This window comes from Typopeltis vanoorti, chromosome 18 (genome assembly GCF_054136105.1).
Source record: "Typopeltis vanoorti isolate ZY-2024b chromosome 18, IOZ_Tvanoo_1.0, whole genome shotgun sequence".
NCBI lineage: Eukaryota > Metazoa > Arthropoda > Arachnida > Uropygi > Thelyphonidae > Typopeltis > Typopeltis vanoorti.
The window spans coordinates 62,367,144-62,388,597 of record NC_143566.1 but is presented as its reverse complement, the minus strand read 5'-3'; the positions used below and the strand labels follow the sequence as shown (position 1 = coordinate 62,388,597).

General features: G+C 35.2%; 1 protein-coding gene across 2 annotated transcripts in view; it reads right to left on the bottom strand.

Annotated features, from left to right (window-relative positions):
• cdm (importin-13-like protein cdm) overlaps positions 1-21,454 on the bottom strand; it is a 389,177-nt gene that overhangs the window by 215,886 nt on the left and 151,837 nt on the right. Inside the window, exons 10-12 of one of the 2 annotated variants that reach the window (XM_090408166.1) lie at positions 20,159-20,297; positions 4,912-4,961; positions 418-519 (exon numbers count right to left, since the gene is read on the bottom strand). In XM_090408166.1, the coding sequence (XP_090264292.1) occupies positions 418-519; positions 4,912-4,961; positions 20,159-20,297 (291 nt within the window). The remainder of the gene's footprint in view (positions 1-417; positions 520-4,911; positions 4,962-20,158; positions 20,298-21,454) is intronic. The other variant, XM_090408167.1, reaches the window with a different exon arrangement.

Genomic DNA, 21,454 nt, shown 5'->3' with positions numbered 1-21,454 from the left:
TCAACAGTTAAAACAGATTCCAGAGCATTTTTTATATCCATAATCTCTCTATTTAAGATGGCAAGAGATTTTTTAGCTTCATGTAGCTGAATATTTAAAAGAGACTTACTAGCTTTGAAGTAGATTTGATTTACCTCTCAGTAAATCAACTGGATCAGTATATCTGATTAGATATTAATCAGATATAAGACTGAAGAAAAGCAAAAAGCAAAATGTAATACCAACAAGTTGCTCTTTACTATTGTGTATATAATGTATAAACTACATCGTCTTTATTTTAGTTTTAATGTTTAAATTCCTCTTGAACATCAACAAAACATACATGTACATTCTAAAAAGAAAATAAAAACCATTATTTATAGTTCCAACACCTCAATACACACAGTGATATAGTAAATATAATTCACCCATACTTACTTGCCAACTAGAAGCCTCTTTGACAGCATTGCTTATGGCAATATTCAGATGAGCCATCAAATTAGCAAGCATTGCTTCATGAAGGATGTTGTAGCAATACATCTGAAATCAGAGAATTTAATGGGAAAAAAATGCTATGTAAAATTGAGTTGAGCACTCCAGAATTTGGCTATAATCAAGTAAAATCAAATCCACAAAGATTTAATGAAACAATTTACTATGAAATTTCTCTCACCTGTTATCCAAATCAGGAAGCTATAGATCAGTGGTTCTTAATCGATGTTCCCCGGAACACTTGTGTTCTGTGAACTGGTTACAAGTGTTCCAGCGGTGAAAGAAGTCACATGACAAAGTTTTGAGCATAATTGGCTACTCTGAATAAAAATGTCGAGGGAATTATTTCTGTTATAACAGAACAATTAACAATATTGGAAGAAAAGATTTCAAGTTACTTTTCTTCCTTAAATAAATACAATTATGACTGGATACGAAATCCATTTGGCGTAGTCAATACATTGAGTTTGAATTTTCGATACAAAAAAAAAACAAAAGAACAATTAGTTACCTTGTCATCAGATCATACTCTAAAAATGAAATTCCCTGAAATAACTCTTGAAGAATTTTGGATTTTTGTCCAAGCCCAATACCCAACATCATATTTGGGTGAGCTAAGTTTCTTTATTAACCCATATAAATACTAAAAAGAGTGAAAGACTCCCTAATATAGACAAACAGATGAGGGTAGCTATATTACATATTAGACCTGATATAGCTGAAATCTGGGAAAGCCGAAAAGCTCAAGTATCGCATTAAAATAAGTTCCATTTTTATAACAGGCAAGTCCATTTATATTTTTAATGTTAGTTTTATGACCTTAATGCTTTTGGTGCTCCCCATTTTCTTTTAATCAAAAGTGTTCCCTGAATTTAAAAGGTTAAGAACCACTGCTATAGATGAATTGGTTCTTTTCTTTACTATAATGCCAGTTATACATCAATTTGATTTTGTTGTAACTGAGGCTTAAAAAACTAAGTCTGTGAGGAGAGTACAGTATCAATTAACTGCTTATGTTCTCTGGTTGTCTTTTTTAATAGGGATGAAAAACTGTCACCTCCAACAAGATCAGCTAACTCATTTTCAGTTGAAAAACACACACAGTTTCTAACACGTCTTCAATAGTCCACAAAAAAGGTTTCAGAACCTGCAACAAATTAAGACAGGGAAACTATTAATATTCTATTTTAACAGTGGCAGTTTTAGTCTCTGGGAATAATTCACCATAAAAGTTATTCTGGAGAACTGAGGCAAAAGGAGGAGTGGTTGGCCAAGTGGATAGCATTCCTACTCTTCAAAAACTAAGAGGTCATGGGTTCAAATCCTACCATGGTAATGAATATTTATGAAAGTCATTAGGTGATAGGTGATTTTTGCTGCCTGGCATAAGACCACTACCCTGCTTATTATGGGCATGAAGTGATTTGAAAATAAATTTCCATGTTTAGTCTGTTATCAGTTTCCAGATTATCAAATCTTTAGCCAACCCAGATACAAATGTTTTATTGATATATATATATATATATATATATATATATATATCAATAAAACAGCCCCTTTCATTGAATTCCACATTCACACAGTCACAGAAGCAGCTTTAGCAGGTTAACAGCTGAAATGTAGAAGATTTCAGATTTCTTGACATATGTTCAGTTGACTAAGATGTTCTGCAGTTTACATGGCATGCTTATAGGCTGTATGCATCCATGGTGTCCACCACTGGTCTCAACATGATGCCTTCTTTATGAATCTTCAAGCTATCACACAGTCTATGAATTAAGGAATGACAAGCAAATATAAAATAAGCTAAATGTACTAACAAGATCATTCTTTCTATTCTAAATTTTTGCAAGGTTTGATTCCATAATTGTTATGTGTATTTGTACACAGAGGATCTAATTTGTTATGGTTATTTGTGATACCTTGATGCTTGTGTTCCTCAGGGTACTATTACTATGCGGTATCTTTTGCATCCCTAAAAATGAAAGCTTAAATCCCCTCCCCCCCAACACACACACACATTAATAATTTCAGTTTGAGCATAGCTTTATAAGTAATAACAGCAAAATTGAAACCTTTGCTCAAAATGCTAAGTTCTTGTGATTTCAAACTGTAGTCAGATTTATTAACGGCAATTTTTTTCAAACAGCAGTTGTTACTTATTTTTGTTTCCTTGTTTCTTATTAATAAAGTACCAACCTTCCTAATCATAATTGTTTATTCTTAATGGATACGGAAAAGGAAAGTTTTTCAAATACTTGTAGCATACTGCATAATTCCAAATTCTACATTGATTGTAGGACATGTAAAATGGTGATGTTGCTTACTGTTGGGAAGGCTAAAACTTTTTTATCTTTTCTTTTTTCCAGGTGTTAATTTAATAGCAACAGTGCTTATTTATGGCCCATGGCAATCTTAATGGTTGGTTTTATAGCTAGGAAATAGAGAATCAAAGCATACACAGCAAAGTGTATGCTTTGATTCTCTAAGAGGAATATAAGCTTACTGTACGTTAAAGCAATTTTGCTCATATATGCATGTCTTGCTGGATCATATACACAGCTTCATCACATAGCATGGTAACATTATTTTTAAACTTCCACGTCATCAATATATATTAGTCCACATTACTATAGTTTATACTGTGTAAAAATCCATAAAAAAATACAATGCCTGATTTCATTACATGATGTTTCATAAGTCCTATGGCATCTTTCTTTGAATATGTGATTCATGCAAGAACTATAGAAGCATGCAGAAATCAAAATCCCAAAAATAACATACAAGGTTAGATTGTCTCTACTGCCAGTTACTTTAAATCTAAACTATTTCATTAATTTTCTGTTGCATATTATTATATGCATGTTTGAAAATCAACATCTGATGCTACTCCCTGATATACTTCAACTTTAAAATATAACAACAATAAAGAAAATAATACATTTCAGAATTATTTCTATATTCAAATTTCATCTGATGAAATTCACATATAACTAAATTATTTTCATGCTGATGTTTTACCAGTTCAAGCTAGTATCATCAAAAGCACTTTACCAAGACACTCAGTAAAGACTGAGAATGAAATTAACGAATGAATTAAACAAAAAAGTTATAGTGAAGGAAAATGTCATGGTAATCTTAAATACGGTGACTACAATGATAAAACAATTATCAGATATATCAGCATATATTCCCATAGTAAAGGATTAAATATTATAAGTTGGCCAGCAGAAACTTTGTCCAAATTAAAAACTTTTTACTTGAACACAGTAAGGCTATATGTGCTACTTAAGGTCCACAAACCTGGAGCCCAACTATGTCCAACTTATAGACTTGCTAAACATTTGGCAGCTGAACTCAGCAAGCAGATCAGCAAAACACCATTCAACACTTGCTCCTTTCCAAAATATTCACCCCCTGATATTTGAATACTCTAAGTGCTGTCTTCAATTGGATTATTTTAGGTGGAACAACCAGCTCTTTAAAACATAATGAAGTCGTAGCAAGGTTTCCCACTTTCATTCCCATTGCAAACTTATACATAGGATCTTCTGCAACTTTGGCACTTAATTTGTGCCCCACCCAAATAAAACCCAAAGTATGGCTGAAGTAGATAGCTAATTATGACTTTAGCCATTTCACCACATGGCCCCCAGACTCTCTTGCTCTTTACAATTCCTCAACAATATCCATTCCCCAATTAGTTTTACCATTGAAGAAGAAAAAGGAGTGACTCTAGCCTTCTTGGATACCTTCATTACAAGATGAGTCTACACTCCTTAAAAGAACAATTCCCCCCCCCCCCACACCCACACACACCCAATCAATATATGCACTTTAGCAAGAAGCAAAGAACATAAAAAGTGGACTTGTACAACATGCCTTGGATAAAGAACATTCATCAGATGAAGCCAAGCTAATACACTATTACCAATTTAATCAGACTCTTTCTGAAAGTGACTGAAATTCGACAGAATCCAGTTAGCTGCAATGGCATGATCCCACACAAATGTTGGTGTACTGCTCTATCCTCTAGTCAGCATTAATTACAGAAGATCAGTGCAAAGAATGCTGCTGTAGCTCTCCATGCACATGATTGTCTTCGTTCTTCAAGTCATTTCATTCAAGTGCCTTTGATAATGCTTGTAGTGGCAAAACGGTGCATAAATGATTAATTTAGTTAGTACAATATTTATTTTCATTTAGTTCCATGTAGTTTCTTGTTCCAGAAATTAATTTTAGCTTTAGTAATTATTTTATTGAAAATACAGTAAAATTAATGGAGCCAAAACATTTGTTAATTATGTTCCAACTGTTGCCATGGATAAGCAAAGGAAACGTGCAGCTATCATTTTTTAATCTCAACGGAGGGTTGAATGCTACAGTTTACTATATATTCAATTGTGCGTGCGCATGTGTATGCACACATTATGAACTTACAAAGGAGTCTCCAACATCTTGCCTGTAACATCTGAATGATTCTCTTTCATCTGAAAAGAAGAAAAATACAATGAATATGACGAATATTCATTCAATCATTAATGAGAAATGAATATTCATCATAACCATTTGTAATATTCCAAATTACTACTGTAATTTGGAATATTACAATAGTTATTTGTAATATACCTAACATAAGTATTCTATTTAAATATACTTAAAATTACACACACACACACACAAAGAAAGTACATTATCACTATTAGCACAAAGAAGTACTATACAATAGATGTTTACTGTAGTAAACACTAATACAGCAAACATTTGCTGTCCTATAGCATTTTAAGAACAAAATGCAATTTTAAGAACTCACTATTTTGAGCAACATAGTTCAAAACATTTGCTCCAATAAAGCAAATTTCCTAGCAGATGTTGCATTTATTTATTCTCCACAATTTTTAACTGCTTAAAATAGACATTTTTCACTTTATCTGTCCAGAAATTAGTGCAACAGCAACATCTATCTGCTGTGCTGTCACAAACATATGAAAGGAGATCACTAGGTGAAAGGTAATTCAGCCTAACGTTTACACTTGACTGGTTGGATGCTAAAAATCAATAGTGCTGCGGTTAATAGTTTGAAGTTTATGCATTACTTCAACCTTAGTGTCACCTCTGGGTCTGGCTCTCACTGAAGAGACCTTAATAAAAGTTGAAAACTGAGGCTCGGCTATGCTGTTACCCCTCAGATGAGATATGAATGGCTCTGCTCAGTGGTGGAGTGGGCCTGCCACTGGGTAGAGCCAACGCTGAGAGTTCTTCTCGGTGACAGGGTGAGCCTGTTGCCGAGTGGAACAATGATGACTTAAAAGATCCTTCGGGTCATTCGTTGGGGGATCACGAGTTTTTGGAGAGGTAACTCCGCACATAATACAGGGAAATCAGTCTGGGTAGTGACCCTTCCCGGAGATACAAAGCACATCTCCGCAAGGAGATGTGCTTTGCATTATGGGATACTAAGGCAAGTGATGTGAAGTCATACCATCTTTCCCATGAGTTGCTCCAGTCCTGAAAGATACTTCAGGCACAAACTTTGTTTGCTTACACTTGGATAAAGGATTAAACCAAGTATATAATTTCTTGGTATCTCTAATTTATAGTATAACCAAGTGAAAAAACTTCCAACAACAAATTCATACAGATAGTTTTATTACAGCAAAAGGGGTGTCCTAATTTACCAGTTTATTTTTACATGACCTAGTTTTTTTTTTGTTCGACTAGATTACAATAAAACTATAACCATTCCGTACATTAACAGGATATCATATAAAATAAACACAATACTACAACCTTTAAACCTCCTGCAAAATTAAAGAACTTTCTCAATACATCCAAGGATTTACTTCCTCCACTGGTTTATCCTGGAGTATATCATATTTATTGCACCTGTAATTTGCCCTATAGATGAAACAGGATGCACAGAAAAAAGTAACATACATGACACATTAAATTTAATAACTATGGTAAATTTTGCTTTTTGATCACGCCATGAATACTCTACACAGAATTAATTGGAAAGGCACCAGTTGTTTACATCACTCGAAAACGTGGTATGAACATAAATTTAAGGAGCTCTGTGAAATTCTTATTGACTGTCCTAATCTTAACAATAATGATGATCTAAAAATCCCAAGAATATGAAAGGCACATATTCTACCCAGCTAAGAGTTAATTATAAATAGGAATAAGTAATCCAGGATCTTAAATCTAATACAACTCTCATGGTAAATTAGGACACCACTTTTGCTGTAATAAAACTATCTATATGAATTTGGTCTCTGATAATGTTATAAATAGAATATAGCTTTGATGTAGTTTTTTTTCCGCTAGAGATCAGGCCAGTAGAATAACTGTTGAACAAATCATGCTCTCTCTCTCTCTCTGTGGGTGTGTATACTACAGATGATAACCTTAATATGAAGGTCAAAATGTTGGGAAATTAAAGTAATCATTTCTAACACAGTTACAGTCTCCATAATTTGTCTGAAATGAATGCTGATCACATAACACTAAAGGAAAGGATAATAATTGTAGTAGGGAAATGAACAAGCTCCTATTTTATCATTAGGATAAAATTTACAAGAGTTTATTTGGGCCTGCAGTTTAAAAAGTTCTGTTTGAATGGACTGGCTTTTTAAGTTAAGAGTAGACTGAATTTCTGTTTAAATATAATCTGCAAGACTGTTTTCAGTGTGTCCCCCACCCTCAATATAAGTAAAGCAATAAAAGACTAATTGTGCTTTAAGTTACAATAAGACAAAGCTGTGATTTGGTTACTGTAGCTGTTTTTTTGTTTAGATAAAATTTCTGAATTTGTTAGGGTATCAAGGAATCTAAGAAGTGCAGCCAAACCTAAATATACTCTTTAAATTATGAAGAACTAAGCTGTGTACTAAATTTGGAGATCATGGCTCATTTTGTTTAGATCAAATTCTTTACAGTTTGGTTTGAGTCCATGGATGTATGTGGTTAGCGAAGGAAGTAAAAGCCTTACAAGACTAAGTTATGCATTGAGAGAAATGTATACCAAATTTGGTGAGCAGAGTTCTTAAAGAATTTAAAATCCACAATTTTAAATTCTTTAAGTATGTTTTTTTAGAGCTAAACTACAAAGCTTCAGGATATAGCAAGAACTGTAACAGAAAACTCGGAAATATGCACATGGAGTTGTAGGCCAGCTGTTTATGCATAAATATGACTGCACTATGGTGCCTATTCTTAGTTAATGCACAAGTTCAGCATTGAAAAGAAATTTTAATAAAGTAAGTTTCTTAAAAGAACTGGAGATTGTATTACACATCAGTAACAGGCAGTGCAAGGATGTAATCATGGTGTGAGACCAAGGTCATGTCCTCTGGCCATTAAGCTTTGTCCACGTACACATTTCTTTATAACTTCCATTTTTCATCTCCAGATCAATTTACATGCATTTACACATGGGTTCACTTTTTCCAATTCATGATTATACTCTAATAAGAGCACATAAATGCTAAAAATTATCAAAGTGTATGAAAACAAATATACAACATGCCCATGTTATAATATACACTCGTCTTGCACCTGATTTAACATCGAACTATCTTCCTGTACCTCTTGCAATTCTAACTGCTGACTTACAACTCAAATGTAAACTATGTAATGTTCAACATAACCTACCTTTACACCACATAAATTGTAGTATTCTGAACAGTTTTTCTCTTGGTCGTTTGTCATAAACCTTTTCCAGATCTATAAAACTTAAAGACAAATCCTTATCATTTTCCCATGATTTCTCAAATTTTGTTTTGAAGTGAAAATCTTATCCTGAAACCTCTGTCGGCCAAAACCCAGCTTGTTCTTCTCCACGCTTCCCCTTCCACAAATCTTACCATGAATTATATAAGCAAAGTGGATATTAGATCCCGCATTATTTCAAAACTGAATGTAGAAAGTTTCGTAAGGCAAGTTGACCAAAAAGCTTATGGGAATACACTCTCCAACATTCACGAGTTACCTTAGTGTTCTCGTGGAAAGGCTTAGACGTTGGTTATGCATTTTTTACTAAATAATTTAAAGCAATTACAGCGTAAACTAGGATATACATTAAAATAAATTTTAATATACTTCAACATTTCGGCAACTTCATGTTGCCATTTTCAAGGAACTTAAGAACAAGACGTGCACGGAGGCACAACAAACAGTAAGTGAGGAAGAAGCAGGAAGCTATTATTTCTCCTAAAGTCCTGATGGTGCTCCCTAGTGGACAATGTTGATATTTTTGGGCAATTCAGCTGAAAGTCTTCTGATGTAGGTTTCCCAAATTTGAGGCAATCTCATGCAGCCAAATTTGTTGAGGTTTGGATTGTTTCTTAGGGCTGAAGCCGATTCCATGAAAAGCCTTTCATATTTGTATTTACTACGGTGTATTATCGTGGCTTTCTCCACCGTATTCTATGGCAGGTATCCAGCGCATGGTCAGCTAGACCAGAGTGGCTGTATTGGTGAAACCGGATGTAGTCCTTGCGTTCTGAAATTCTGATATTTACTGTCCTGCCTGTATGGCCAAAGTAGGACTGCTTACAGCAGCAAGGGACCTGGTATACACCAGGTAGGTCTAGGGGGTTGGTCTTTAGTAGAGCAGATAAGGGATGCCAATTTTTTATATGGTCTGTAACAAGAAGTTATGATTTTTTAGGATTTTTGTAATTTTTTCCAAGGTGCCTCGGATATAGGGTATGGATTTAGAGCAATCTTGTTGTGAGGGGGGTTGTGGTTAACTGGTTTCAATATTGTTTGGATTTTTTTTGAGGGAGTAGCCATTGGCTGAGAGTGTTGAGAATGTGGTTTAGTTATGTGATTATGGCGTTGTCATCCGAACAGGTAAGTTTAGCCCTGTTGTGTAGTGTCTTAATGACTCCATATTGTTGTGAGGAGGGGCGGTGGGATTGTTGGTGAATGTATCTGCCTGTATGGGTGGGTTTTCTATAGACTGAGAAAACCAAGGTTCCATCAGGCTGGCAGGTGACTAGTGTGTCTAAGAAAGGAAGGCAGTTGTTTTTTCCCTCTTCCAGGGCGAATTTGATTCTGGGGTGTTGGTTGTTTAAGTGTGTTACGAAGGAGAGGAGTGTATCGGAGCCATGTGGCCAAATAGCAAAGCCAAATGGTTGGTTTTTGTGGGGCAGAGTTTAAGGCTTTCTCTTCAAAAGTCTCCATATAAAAGTTGACCAAGGGTAGGGAGAGTGGAGAACCCATGGCTGTCCCCTCTATTTGTTTGTAGAATTTTCCTTGCCAAACAAAATAGCCTGAGTTCATTGTGAACTGAAATAGGATTGTGATATTGAGAGGAAATTTAGCCTGGATTAGCTCTAAGGATTCTTTGATTGGGACATTTGTGAATAAGGAGGAGACATCAAAAGTGACCATTATGTCAGTGTGTTGGAGTGTAAGGTTTTTTATGCTGGATTTGAAGTGGGCTGTTTTTTTTTTTTTTATGTGTGAAGGTGTTTGCGCCATTATAGTGTGAGAGAGCTTTAGCCAAATGTTTAACTAGTTTGTATGTGGGAGAATCAATGCCATCTACTATGGGACGTAATGGCACATTTTCCTTATGTATTTTTGGGAGTCCATAAATACGAGGGGGGGGGGGGAGGTATGGAGTTAAATGGATTTAATTTGTTAGTGATTTCCACAGGCCAAGAAGTGACCTTCTTAAGGAGCCTGTGGAGTTTCTAATTTGCGAGTTGGTGGGATTGTACTCGAAAGGGAGGTAAATAGCCCGATCTAACAATAGAGCTTTCAGCTTACCTGTGTAATCCTTTTGGTTAAGCAATACTGTGATGTTCCCTTTATCAGCTTTGGTGATTATTATTTTCTTGTTTTTCTTTAATTCTAGTAGAGATTTAATTTCCTTACTGGGCATGTTGGCTTTTGGTGGTTTTGCTTTGGTCAGAACACAAGCCACATCCAGTCTAATATCGTTGGCAACATGGTTTGGAAGGTGTCGTATCCTGCATTCAATTCTTATCATAATATCTTCAGCAGGTATGGTTAAGTTAGCTAACTTAGCTATCCAGACACTCGAAGATGACCTTTCAAGCACCTTAAGCCACGAAAGCTGCCTTCCTTTCTCAGACACACTAGTGTCTGAGAAAGGAAGGCAGCCTGATGGAACCTTGGTTTTCTCAGTCTATAGAAAACCGACCCATACAGGCAGATACAATCACCAACAATCCCACCACCCCTCCTTGCAACAATATGGAGTCATTAAGACACTACACAACACGGCTAAACTTATCTGTTCGGATGACAACACCATAAAAATTACAAAAATCCTAACTTCTTGTTACAGACCATATAAAAAATTGGCATCCCTTATCCACTCTACTAAAGACCAACCCCCTAGACCTACCTGGTGTATACCAGGTCCCTTGCTGCTGCTGTAAGCAGTCCTACTTTGGCCAAACAGGCAGAACAACAAATATCAGAATTTCAGAACACAAGGACTACATCCGGTTTCACCAATACAGCCACTCTGGTCTTGCTGACCATGCGCTGGATACCTGCCATAGAATACGGTGGAGAAAGCCACGATAATACACCATAGTAAATACAAATATGAAAGGCTTTTCATGGAATCAGCTTCAGCCCTAAGAAACAATCCAAACCTCAACAAATTTGGCTGCATGAGATTGCCTCAAATTTGGGAAACCTACATCAGAAGACCTTCAGCCCAATTGCCCAAGAATACCAACATTGTCTGCTGGGGGGCACCATCAGGACTTTAGGAGAAATAATAGCTTCCTGCTTCTTCCTCACTTACTGTTTGTTGTGCCTGCGTGCACGTGTCTTGTTCTTAAGTTCCTTGAAAATGGCAACGTGATGTTGCTGAAATATTGAAGTATATTAAAATTTATTTTAATGTATATCCTAGTTTACGTTGCAATTTCCTTAAATTATTTAGTAAAAAATTGCCTTAGTGTGTGGTACTTAAAAGGCACAGATGCTGCCCAAGCGTCTATATATTCGCCTTTTATTAGTCCATTGTGAAGAGGTTTCACTGGCCTCTTTCCTTGGACCAATAAAAGATGATATATCCAAATAAATTATTTATTCTGATATAATTTGATTAATTTCTGACTCCCACCAAAATAATTAAGGTAAGGTTTCTTTGTACTGAGTCAGGGATCATCAAAGCAATCCCTATGGATGATCCTGGTTAGCATGTTAGCATTTAAAAAGATAAATACACAAAAATTAAAGCAAACACAATATCAGTTTATTTTTCATCTTGGTATTTGGAAACTGCTGTCGTTCTACAAATTTTACTTTTTTTTTTTTTTTTTTTTATATCACTATCACCAGATGTTATGCTGCTTGCAGATAGACCAAGCATATCATTGGGACTCTTAGGTGTCATTCTTGTTGATAGATTGAGGTGATGGATTAGCATCACACAGGTTTCTCTGAATTTTGTACCAAGTTATATTATAATGTAAGGAATGGGTCTATCCGAACATTTCAGTGGCATGCTTCAAGCACATGATCTTAAAAAAATCTGATTTTCCATAATCAAGGAACCTGATGTGTTTGATTTCTTTCACAGAGATGCCTTTCTTTCTTTTAACCCTTTTTATAGCCACTCCTGGCTATAGGTGTCTCCCAATTCTCTCTATCTATTTCTATCCTGAGCTTGTTAGTGCCAAAGAGTTCCCATTGTTTTTCTTATATCACCTGACCATCTTCTTTCAGGTCTTCCAGCTGATCTTTTACCTTCATTACCACCACTCCAGTAAAACGTTTGTCCATCTATTGTCCTCAAGTCTTGCAAAAACAAAATTTTTAGATATTGGAGAAAACATTCTTGGTAAGAAATAGAAATGGGCAGGACACATTGCAAAATACAAGACTCACAGATATGCCTACTTCTCAATATTAAGAAAACGTTTAATAAGATCAAGTACAAAACCTGTACTCTCATCTGGGCCTGTCTCACATTAAGATCAATTTAGATATAGTTTCACTTTTTACCAACACACCCTTAAAAGACACCAATGAATTACTCGAACAGGATTGACTGGTTAATATTGTTACAATTTTTGATTTTGTAATTCATTCTGGATAGTTTATGGTTCAGAATAAGTTGTATCAACAAACTGTAGGTATTGCAGTGGGCATCCTCCCCTCACCCACTTGTGCAAATTATTTTATGGAATGCATAAAATCTCCTGAACAATGTCTCCCAAGCCTACAATTCTTGTGCAATTCTAACATCTTTGCAGTATGGTCCTTCCTCTGATCTAGAAAATTATGTGTCAACAATTAATGCAGTTCATTCTAAAATATATTTCCCATTAGAGAAAAAACTAATCAATTAGCTATAGATTATAAGGATATTATTAATACATTGATGTTAGACAGTTAAGATAGAAACTATAAAGTCTTGAAATTGAGTATAATCTGTAATTTACCATGCCAGGCTGAAGCCTCTTGGCTCTTTATTTCAAATTAATTTGGCTTGAAATTAGAAATTTCAAATTAGAAAAGCTGGCCTGGTTGGCTAGAGTACCTGCTCTCCAACCAACCAATAAAATATAAAATGGACAAAAATATATAAAATGGGGGGGGGGGGGGAAGCCTTGGCCTACTCATGGTACAAAATATACTATAACTTCACAATAACCTTTTGTGGGTGGGATCCAACAAAATATATATATCGGGGCATATATTCAGGGTGTGCTAGGTATGCAGTGCACACCCAAGGAATAGCAATATCACCAATATTATATTTCTTGCATTTATTACTGTTAAAGACTCCCTAATTGTTTCCTGGCTTTGCATGATTCCTAAAATTAAACAAAGTATACTAATGCTACATGACGAGGACACTTGACGCATAATCATTGCTTCGTATTCACGTTAATAGCCTGGGTTTGTGGTCACAAACACCAACACGTTTTAGCCCACTGAGACAATAACACCCAAAAATAAATGGCTGTGACTGGTTGTGTCAACTAATCCATCTGAACATTGTCATTTGTCATGAGTTGCTGGTTTTGTTCTCTGAACTGATGTGTTTAGGACAGTGCGACCAACAAGTTTTTAATATGTAATTTTTTATAAATAATTTATAAAACTTTTTGGCCATGGTTGATGATCTACTGAATGTCCCATTTTCTGATAGAGCTTCTGCAGATTGTATGATCGTAGTCTAAGGAAGTAAGCCTTGTCCACCTCTTCCAAATTGCACCTTTGAGTAATTCAAATATATCAACCAAATATAGCATTCTCCTTCATTATTGTTTTTAATATATCTTAAACATTGTCTCTCACTCTATGCAGATTTGGTTACAATTAATTGACAAATTAAAGCATTTAAAGTTAACTGCATTGAAGAAATTAAGTTGAGCACTGATATGCTATGCACTCTTAAAACCTTTATACATTGATAAAAATGCAATCATACAGTCAAATTGACATGAATTTTGTAGCACAGATTGAATAAACCACACAACAGCACACCCAACCGAAATGGGAATGCCACTGATGAATATACAAAGGTGGTTCAATAAGTTTCCAGTCTGACTTTTCAGAGGTGATAGAAAGAAAACTGTTGTGTCACTTTTCAACATAATCTCACTTTACTTCAATACACTTTTCACATCTTTGAATTAACATTTCTAAGCCCATGAAATAAGAGTGTGTTTTTGTCTGCAAAATGGCCTAAAACTGCATCTTTCACCACATTGTTATCTGAAAATTTCCTTCCTCTAAGGTCTGTCTTTCTTCAGTTTGGAGCAGGATAGTAGTGGGTGCTCAATCTCCTGAAAGCCACACTCATTAACTGCAGCCTTCGCAACAACAGCCGTATGGACTGAAGCATCACTCAGTTTGTTCAGGAGTGAAGCATTATATTCAGCATTCACAGTGGTATTCCTTTCCTTGAAGTCTATCAAGAGAGTTTCCCGGCAATCCCAAAAGACTCAATTTTTAACATTACAGCCAGTTAGCTAGTCAAATAAATGCCTCCAACTGAATGACACAGGTACAGAGTTGAAACTAGTACACTAACCTCCACTGAGATGGTACCATCTGTCATGTATGCCATTTTAAAATTGGCATTAATTTTGTATGTCAGGCAGGAAATTTTGGAACCTATCTCGTGTATATAGTTTGAAATCACTATGGATTTAAAACTGATTTGAAATAAAGTATATTTCATGGATTTCATACAGTCAAGAAGAAATTACTTGTGTTACACCTCTTAATGTCGAAGGAATGTTTTGTTTTAAGATCTGTTAATTCATAGTCAGCAGGAGGGTAGTCTTCACTTGCCATACTGAAAAAAAAAAAATTAATACAGAAATTACACTAATGCACAGTCACTCTATAATCCTTATCAGAAAAGAGTAACTATTAAAATCTTAATACACTGTGCTCATCTTTGTTGTACAGATGACATCAGGAGTTACAATACATTAAGTCAAGTTCTCTAATGGATTCAACAAGACCTTTGCTAACAGACCATTGAGTTTTCCGAAACCTGCAGAACATGACATCTCTAGTAAACACCGAGTCCAGTAGAAGAAAACAAATTCTACATAAAAGAAGGATCCTTATGGCTTAAAAAAAATGAAACATTATCAAACTATACTAACTCGAAACAAGTCGCTTTCATTTATCTCCCTTATAGGAAATAGTACTTCTTCAATGTGCAAATTTTCTAATTTTTTTTTTTTTTTTCATCATCATCAAATTCCTGCCATGTACCCTCAAGGGGTGTACAGGATATGATAGTACTACATGAAAAAATTACATTATTACTAACTTCCTATCTCAAATTTTCCTCCAAATCAGTCTGTTACTTGTCAAGACTCCAACATTATCAGATCTTATATTTCTATCGTCTAAGGCACTTTGTACCATATCAATCCACCTATATCTTGGTCTTCCTCTGGGTCGTTTTCCTGCCAAGCTGGCAGAGAACACTTGTTTTGCTAATCTTTCCTCACCCATTCTGTTTAAGTGACCATACCACCTGAGATTAGCTCTGCTAATGCATTCCTGGATTGCTGACAATGTCAAGTTCTTTCCTAATGTCCTCTTTTTTAATACGATATTTACATTGATGCCATTTACACATCCAATCTTTCTCAGGACTCTTGTATCTGCAGTCTCTAGTCTTCGGTCAAGTGTTTTACTTCTGACCAAGCTCTCAGATCCATAAGTTAAAATTGGTTTAAATACTGTCTTCTATACAGCTAATTTAGTATTTGGGATAATTTCTCTCTTATTCCACACAAATTTATTCAATTGACTGCCTACCATACCAGCTTCGTTGATTCTGTTGTCTATTTCCATACTTAATAAATTTAGTCAGGGAATCTTGCAAACTTGTAGCGGATTCATTTAGAAGTATAACATCATCCGGATAAAGCAAAGAGCTGACATTAACATCTCCAATTCTGATATAATGTTTAATACCACTTTCCCTCATAATGTGATCCATATAGATAATGAATAACAGAGTGGATAATGTACATCCATGTCTCACACGAGATTTAACATTAAACCATCTTAATGTACTTCATTCAATTCTAACTGCTGACTTACAACTCAAATAAAGGCTAAGTATTGCTTGATATAATGCCCCATTGACACCATATAACTGTAGCATATTGAATAGTTTCTCTCTTGGCACCTTGTCATATGCCTTTTCCAGATCAACAAAACTTAAATACAGATCTTTGTTATATTCCCATGCTTTCTCAACTGTTTGTCGTAAAGTGAAGATCTGATAATGACAGCCTCTGTTTGGCCCGAATCCAGCTTGCTCTACACCAAGCTTTTCTTCCACAATTCTTCTCCATTTCTCAAGTATACTTGCATAGATCTTGCCAGGAAAGTAATATAGAATGGATACTATTAGAGCTCTATAAAATCATCGGTAATTCATCCCTCTGTCCAGGCTTTCTGAACTATGCAGTGCAGCCACTGTAAGACTTTTATACCACCATACTCAGCACTCTGGTCGAATATCATCTACTCCTGCTGCCTTTCCACATTTCAAGCTTTTGATGGCTTTTTCTACTTCAAGTATGGATATGTATTCCTGACTGTATGCCTGTTGAGTGTTTTTTACCATTGTGGTCTCACTGCTTGTTTCATTTAGCAATTTTTTGAAGTAATTACTCCATACTTCAAGGATATCTTTTTCTCCTGTTTTCATGTCACCTTTATCATCTCTAAATCCATTTACAGCACTCTTTCCTCCATTTCTAACAACCTTCTTCTTCAACAACCTCCAGAATATCTTACCACCTTCTTGATATTTATTTTCTATGTTCTTGCCAAAGTCCTCCCTGACTTTTGTTTAGCTAGTTTTACACAGTGTTTCGCTTTCTTACATTTGTCTCTGCATTCTCTAAGAGCAAAAACTGACTTATTTGCCAGGAACTTTTGATATGATTTCTTCTTTTCCTTCACTGCCTCTTTAACTTCCTGTGTCTGCCATGTAGTTGTTTTCTATCCTTGCAGACAACCTCACCACATACCTCTCCGGCTGAATCAATCAGGGTTTTCTTCAAGGCTTGCCACTGAATCTCCAAGGTTTGATTCCTATTCTCAAACTCATTAATTTTTTCTTCAATAATCTTTGTTTTTTAGTCTACAGTTCACATCTGAGAGCTGCTTAACTTTTATTCGCTTTAAAACTTTCTTACATGTTATTCTTTTCAATATGAAATTTAATTTTATCTTGCTCAAGACTAAATAGTGATCACTTCTAATTTCAAATCCTCTGTACACTCTGGTGTCCTGCACCAGGGAGAAAACATCACTATCAACAATAACATAGTCAATGAGACGTTTCTTATTCCTTGCCTCTTCTCTCCATGTGAATTTGTGCACATTTTTATGTTGGAACATGGTGTTAGTAATAAGCAGTCCATGTACTGGGTAGAAATCCAAAAGGTATTTGCCATTATCATTAGCTTTGCTCTTTTCTCCAAATTTTCCCAAAATATTTTTTGTATGTCTGACAATCATTTCCTACTTTGCTATTTAGATCTCCAACAAGGACCAACTTTTCCTTTTCATTGTGTCAGTTGCTTTTTCTAAAGCATGAAAAAAATTCCTCCATTTCTACCTTAGTAGAACCTTCTGTGGGACCATAGGCAGAAATAAGTCTCATTGTCCAATTCCCCCTTCTGATATTTGCCCACATCACTCTACTTAAGACTTCCTGCCATTCAAAAAGATCAGCCTCGTATTTTGTGTTGAATACTATGGCTACTCCTTTTCCTTGATTGTCATTGCCTGAATATAACATTTTGTATTTATTGCTCAGAAAGATCTCACCAGTTTTGGTCTTTTTTGTTTCAGTCACCCCTATTATGTCGATCTGGTACTTATCTAATTCTTCAGCTAGTTCCATTTCTTTGCCATTCAGGCTTCTTATGTTGATAGTACCGATCTTTAACTCTGGTGATATTGAGTTGGGGTGTGCTTTAGGATTTGTTCCAGTAGCTGAATTTTTCTGTTTGCCCTGGTTCCCTGGCGAAAACAACAGGGGCCTTGTTTAACCGGGTGACACCCCAGCCAGCATGAAATTTTGTCATGTTGTACCATAATTTTCTATATTGGTTTAAGCCAATAAGAATGCAATTTGGTCGGCTAAATCACAAATTGCCAGCCCATACTCATTCGTTCAGTATCCAGGTAGATACTCAACAGGGTGCACTACGAGAAGGTGAGGATTGGACATTAGGTCAGAAGCTCTGGTCGGTTCTCTGCATTCCTTTATAGGCTATGTGGAGGTCTCCTCTCAGTTATACAGCTTTGACCTTTTTTTTTTTTTTTTTTTTTTTTTTACTGTAGAAATTGATTGACCTTTTGTCACCTTACTAAAGCTATCACAGTGCATTTTTGAATTTTTTTTTTCTGTTACACTTTCCATTTTTGTACTGACATAACTGATACACAGGCAAAAGTTTTACTAATAAAGAATTGATTTTATGTAAGTTCTCCTGCCTCTATTTATTTTTTCCTACAAGTTAGTGATTTTTTTCCAACACTATAGTCATCTGAGGTGATGGCTTAATCATGTTTAGCAATGTGGACATAAATTAAGTCTTTATAATCAATGAACTACTTACATCAAATTCTCATTAATACAATACTCTGTCTGCAATGTCTTCTATCCAAAATGCATAACTGAACCTTGGCCACAATGAAATGATAGTCAGCTTGCAGGGATTCTGTATCATGTAGGTTCCATGTCACTCTCGCGAACTTAGCGTAATTTGCAAATAACTGGAAATCACCCCTTAGACCATCTCCGATATCATTAACATCCAAGTTAAACAACAGCCTCAGTACAAAACCTGTCATACTTCATTCACTGGTCACCCTCCTCTTAGATTCAGCCCCTCCATACCTGCCACTTGGATTGGGTACTGTTAATTTTAAAGAGGTTCAGGGAGACAGGTATTTTCTCCTGACAGAAAAGGAAAATGTGTGAGAAAAAGGAAAACTACACTTACTCAAGATCGTTTAGTAGTTAGGAAAAGCAAAATGAATCCAAGATTGTCTACTGTAGACTTAGAGACCTAGCAGCTAGTGGGGTTAAATGTTTCTGACGTGAGTCTGTTTCAGATTGACTGGGAAGACTGCCCACAAACCAAGAAAGAAAGAAACATCTGCTGACAAAGGTTATGCAGAAAAAAAGAGGCTCCAGTGGGTAAAAGTGTACGAAGATTGGACTGTTGACAAGTGGAAGAAGGCCGTATTCTCAGATGAGCTATTTCTTTGTCCAAGGAGTGCAAGTAATCTATGTTTGCAAATCAGCAGCCGAGAAGACTTCTCCTACCCACCATCAACATGCTCTGGAGTTGTTCTGGAGTTATTTTACAGATGACAGTCCAGGATCACTTGTGCCTGTTGATGGTATGATGAAAAATGATCAATATATAAAAATATTGGAGAAAACAGTGGTACCACAGATCTAGAAGGACAAAACTCATCTTCCAACAGGATCTTGCTCCATGCCACACTTCAAAAGAGTGAAAAAGTTCCTCAAAAATCACACCCATGTATTGCTTCAGTGGCCAGGTAATGCTCTTAATATTAATCCAACAGAAAATTTGTGGGCCATAGTGAAAAAGAAACTTGGAAAATTAAACTGTGATACAAAGGATAACTTAATACAATCTATTATAGAAGTACGGTTTGAGATGCAGAAATAAGAAAAATGTGTTCTACATTGGTAGAGCCCATGCTTAAGCAAATTAATGAATTTGTTAGGAACAGAGGAGCACATAAAATTTATTAGCTGGAATTTAATTTTTGTATTTATTTTCTAAAATGTTAGTGTTTGGATTAATTTGTTCGCTACTGCATACCATTTAAAATTAACTGCAACAGTTAATTTTAAATGGTTTTTATCAAAATATCCAACAAGAAAAAATCCTTTAAACTGCTTATTTGGATAAAGTGTAGAGCCATGTATTATTTTGCTCTGTGGTATAAACTTCTTGGGTAATATCAATCCCATTTATCTTCAATTGCATTTAGTTAATTTTCTTAAAAAAAAGAAGTAAACATACTAAAGATGGAGAAGTTGCAAAAAATTAAAGACCTAATTATTTTCTAAAGTTACTATAAATATTTGGTACAAAAGAATAAATAAATATGGTATAAAAGTCACGCTTACCAGTGTTCCATTGCTTATAAGCTTCCTCAACAGGATATCGCACCTTCAACAGATACGTATCCACCAAAGAATGAAATAAAGGATGAAAGATCATTAGGTATGTTTCAAATTTACTGGAGTCTGATGATACAATGTCATCCTAAATTGAAATATGAAGAAATTACCATATTTTATATATCATCATCATAAATTATTATTAATTATTATTATTATATGGACATCTCCATGGAGTCTGAAGACTCATGGCAGAAGGCCCACTAGCCATTACAAATTATCCATCATACCTCTCCTTACTGTTACTTCACTGTAAAGGCACTCATGACTGCCTCTGGTAACCCATTCCACACATTCATTATTCTACAAGATGGGGAGGGAGATCAGTCCTCATACCTTACTAACCATACTCATGCACAACTTTCAGGGGAGACATCTTGTTCTTTCCCTTCTTCGCATGCATTAAAACTTTTTTTTTCTGCATCAGTCATAAAAACCCCTTTAAAATAAGTTAGATTTCTATGAAATTCCCTCTTTTCTGTTAGATCAACTAAACTTTTCAGCATGCATATTAATCTATTCTCACAGGAGTCCAGAGACCTGCTACATCTTCACAAATCTGAATATTCGCCATTTCCTTATCTCCTCCAATAAACCCAAAGTCACCTGACCAAATCTGTGAACAGTAGTAAATGGGGCCCATATTAAAGCCTTATAAAGAGATAACTTCCCATCTCTCTCTACACTTGTCACTAGACTTGTGTTCCTTTCAGCTATTTTTGTATGCATTTGCAATATGTTCTCTAAACTTCAAATCTCTGTCCACCAGGTTTATCACTCCAAAATCCCAAGATTTATCAATTTCCTGCAGTCTAGTTCCAATCAATGTAGTATATGCTATCAAAGAGATTTAATGGTTAGCTAAAAAACAAAAGTAAAAAAAAAAAAAAAAAAAAAAAGGAATAATTTTATTTCAGTATTTCACTTAACAGTAACTGAGGGATTATCAAGGAAAAAGATTACATGGAAGGCAAAGTAATTTGAATAACAGAACATCAAACCAGCATTCAATTATTTTGACAGCATCTCTGGGGCAAAGGTAGTCAGTTTTTTTCTTTTTTTTATTATTATTAATATTATTTTAAATGTAGAATTAATCTTCCACATTTTTAATTTTATTTATTTATTTTTTTAGTAATGTACTTATTTAGATTAGAGGAGTATTCTACAAAGAATAAACAGATTCATCTGTCACTTGTGAATCAGACTTTTAAAAGTAATAGTCTTCTCCATCTAACTGTA